The sequence below is a fragment of the Lycium ferocissimum genome, chromosome 12, assembly GCF_029784015.1.
Source record: "Lycium ferocissimum isolate CSIRO_LF1 chromosome 12, AGI_CSIRO_Lferr_CH_V1, whole genome shotgun sequence".
Taxonomy (NCBI): domain Eukaryota; kingdom Viridiplantae; phylum Streptophyta; class Magnoliopsida; order Solanales; family Solanaceae; genus Lycium; species Lycium ferocissimum.
This window is the reverse complement of record NC_081353.1, coordinates 35,030,430-35,033,288: the sequence shown is the minus strand read 5'-3', so window position 1 is coordinate 35,033,288 and position 2,859 is coordinate 35,030,430. Positions and strand designations below refer to the sequence as shown.

General features: G+C 33.8%; 1 protein-coding gene across 1 annotated transcript; it reads left to right on the top strand.

Annotated features, from left to right (window-relative positions):
• The first annotated feature begins 698 nt into the window (after positions 1-698).
• LOC132039620 ((+)-borneol dehydrogenase 1-like) lies at positions 699-2,576 on the top strand. Its single transcript, XM_059430118.1, has 2 exons — positions 699-792; positions 1,592-2,576. Exons 1-2 carry the CDS (start codon positions 755-757, stop codon positions 2,364-2,366), a joined length of 813 nt encoding a protein of 270 aa, XP_059286101.1. The 5' UTR covers positions 699-754; the 3' UTR covers positions 2,367-2,576.
• The last annotated feature ends 283 nt before the right edge of the window (positions 2,577-2,859 follow it).

Below are 2,859 nucleotides of genomic sequence, written 5' to 3'. Positions count from 1 at the left end.
TGGACCAAGTAAAATGCTGGAGAATTTTATTTTAGTCAAATAGGTCATGGATTATGCGAATCGTGATGTTTAGTGTTCTCTCTCTCATCTCTGCTGATTTCCTCATCCCCTTCTGTATCAGTCTAATTCTCATCTCCTTTTTCTTATCTATGTTATTTCCATTGCTATTTTCCTTGTAATTCTGTTTAATAATTACAATACTACAAGTCAATTTCCTTGTGTGTGAACTGATTATTTCGGATTTGTTACAACTTACACACGAGCTATTGTGTATTGGTTGACACTAAGGAAGAATCGGCCTGTGACGGTTCGAGTCGTCAACCCTACAAATAACCACCGTATGATCTTGGCCATTAATAAACCAAACAGAAAATATATAAGTGTGTGTGTATGTGTCTCTCTCTATATATATAGCAACAACAATCAACCCCGTAATCCACGGAGCCATACCATCTTCAAAGGTAAAAGATTCTTACATTTATTAGTAGTAGTAATTAACACGCCAAAAAACAAAAAACGGTTACGTGTTAAAAGGTCAAGCGTCACAATTTCATAGATATGCTGAAGTTATTAAGATTTTGTCGAACTTCTTACTCAACTAGCTAGCAGATCTAAATGTAGCACCTCCTATATTGGGTAAATAAAAGTTTGGCAGTAAATAAAGGCTTCCTAAATTATTTCCTATTATTGCCTTATAAATACGCGATACTTGAAAGTTATTGTAGCATCACATACAAAGGAATCTAAAAGCAAAATGGATGAGAGTTCATGTGTATCTGCTCCAAAGAGAAGGTAAAAAAAATGTTTCTTTCATCCCTTTTTTTTGGTTTTAAAATAGTCTGGTATTTTTGTTACTATCATTTACTCTACTTCCTTTTTGTTCTCTTTTTTCACATTAATATGACAGTGCTTTTTTATGCTTTCTCTAATTAAATTCATTTTTTTAATCGTTGTTACTCTTGTCATTATCAGTTCTTTTGTTATTTTCTTACTAGTTTGAAGTCTTTGCAGTTTGTTAGATCAAGAATATGATGGTCGTGCAAGTATTTCATCTTTGAGTTAATTAAACTAAGCTTGGCATGTGAACAAATCCTTCCTAGGATCTTGGTGTTGAAGATTAATTAAAATGTGTTCTTTGTAATCATTTAATCTTTAGATGAGATGATCACACATTTCTAAATGTATCACAACACATAGAGATCGGGTTCAAATCTCAAAAAAATGCTTTATTGGAACTTCTTTTGTGTAAAGGGACATATAATTAAAAGTACTATAAGTTACCATAATTAATAATCTAAAATATTTAAAAGACATATGAAAACATTACGGTCAAAGAACAACTTATATTTAAAAGACATATGAAAACATTACTGTCAAAGAACAACTCATTTGACTCTCGAGAAACAAAAAGTGTCAAGCAAATTGGGACAGAGGGAGTAATAAGTGAAATCAGTACTCTGAAAAGAAAAAAAAGAAAAAAAGGCAAGTAACATTGATCTAAACCAAAGTTTAGTCAAACTAGTCATGTAGAAATACATTTGCAATATCTGCATTAGTGCAAGTAAGTTAAATCTCGAAAGTCGTTTTTCAGGTTGGAAGGCAAGGTGGCTATTATTACTGGTGGTGCAAGTGGTATTGGAGCAACTACAGTCCGTGTCTTTGTTGAGAATGGTGCAAAAGTTGTCATTGCAGACATTCAAGATCCACAGGGTGAAATCGCATCCCAGCTAGGCGAAAACGCTCATTACGTTCATTGTGATGTCTCCAAAGAAGACGACGTGAAAAATTTGATCAACGCTACAATTTCAAAATTTGGTCATCTTGACATAATGTACAACAATGCTGGCGTCTACGACACAACAATAAAAGGCATTTTGGACACAGAAACCGCTGAGCTAGAGCGTAAAATCGCGGTGAATTTAATTGGATCTTTCTTAGGAGCAAAATATGCGGCTAAAGCGATGGTATCTCGTAAAAGGGGGTGCATTTTGTTCACAACAAGTTGTTGCACTGAAGTGGCTGGAATTGGATCACACACTTATGTTGCAACAAAATATGCAATTGTGGGAATGTGCAAGAATTTGGCTGCTGAATTAGGGTTACATGGAATAAGAGTGAATTGCATTTCACCCTTTGCTATATTGTCAAGTAAAGTTGATAATGAAAGTGAAGCAAGATATGAAGGAATGATGGGTGCTATAGGAAATTTAAAAGGGATTGCTCATAACAAAGAAGATGTAGCAAATGCTGCTGTTTTTCTTGCTGGTGATGAAGGGAAGTACTTAAGTGGTCATAATCTTGTAATTGATGGAGGGTTTAGTGTTGTGAACCCTAGCTTTCTCAAGATTACAGGACAATATCAATGAGTCAATGCTAGAAATGTGATAATTAAGAAATAGATCAGGATAAGAAGGCTTGAGGCGTGATATTATATCACTTTCTTAAGCAAATGCTTGTTTTATTTAGATATCAGATATGCTCTTTTGGAGCAACGAGCATGTTCTCTGTTATGAGGCTCTTTCGATCATTATTATCACTCCAATATTACAAACTATTTAATAATGAGAACACTTTCTGATATCAACAACTTAAAATATTCATTGATTCTTTATGTCATTACGTACTCCTTGTCTTAGTATAAATATTGTTTCCATTCTTTGTTACTACTAACATATTTTACAACTCTTTTTTTGCGCGGATTATCCTTCGTATGGATTGGTCTTTAATTTTCTCTCCTATTTCTCATTTAATGAAAGTTTGTGGGTCAAAGTATCCTTATTCATCGGTTTTCGAAACTAGAGATTCTAGGTTCGAACACAGCAGAGTAAAAAAAAAAAAAAATCACAAGGCAATGTTTCA

Excerpts from the sequence above, each read along its gene's own strand:
- LOC132039620 (XM_059430118.1), top strand. The coding sequence starts at position 755 with ATGGATGAGAGTTCATGTGTATCTGCTCCAAAGAGAAG. Across the intron at positions 793-1,591 it reads GTATCTGCTCCAAAGAGAAG|GTTGGAAGGCAAGGTGGCTA; the intron begins GTAAAAAAAATG and ends GTCGTTTTTCAG.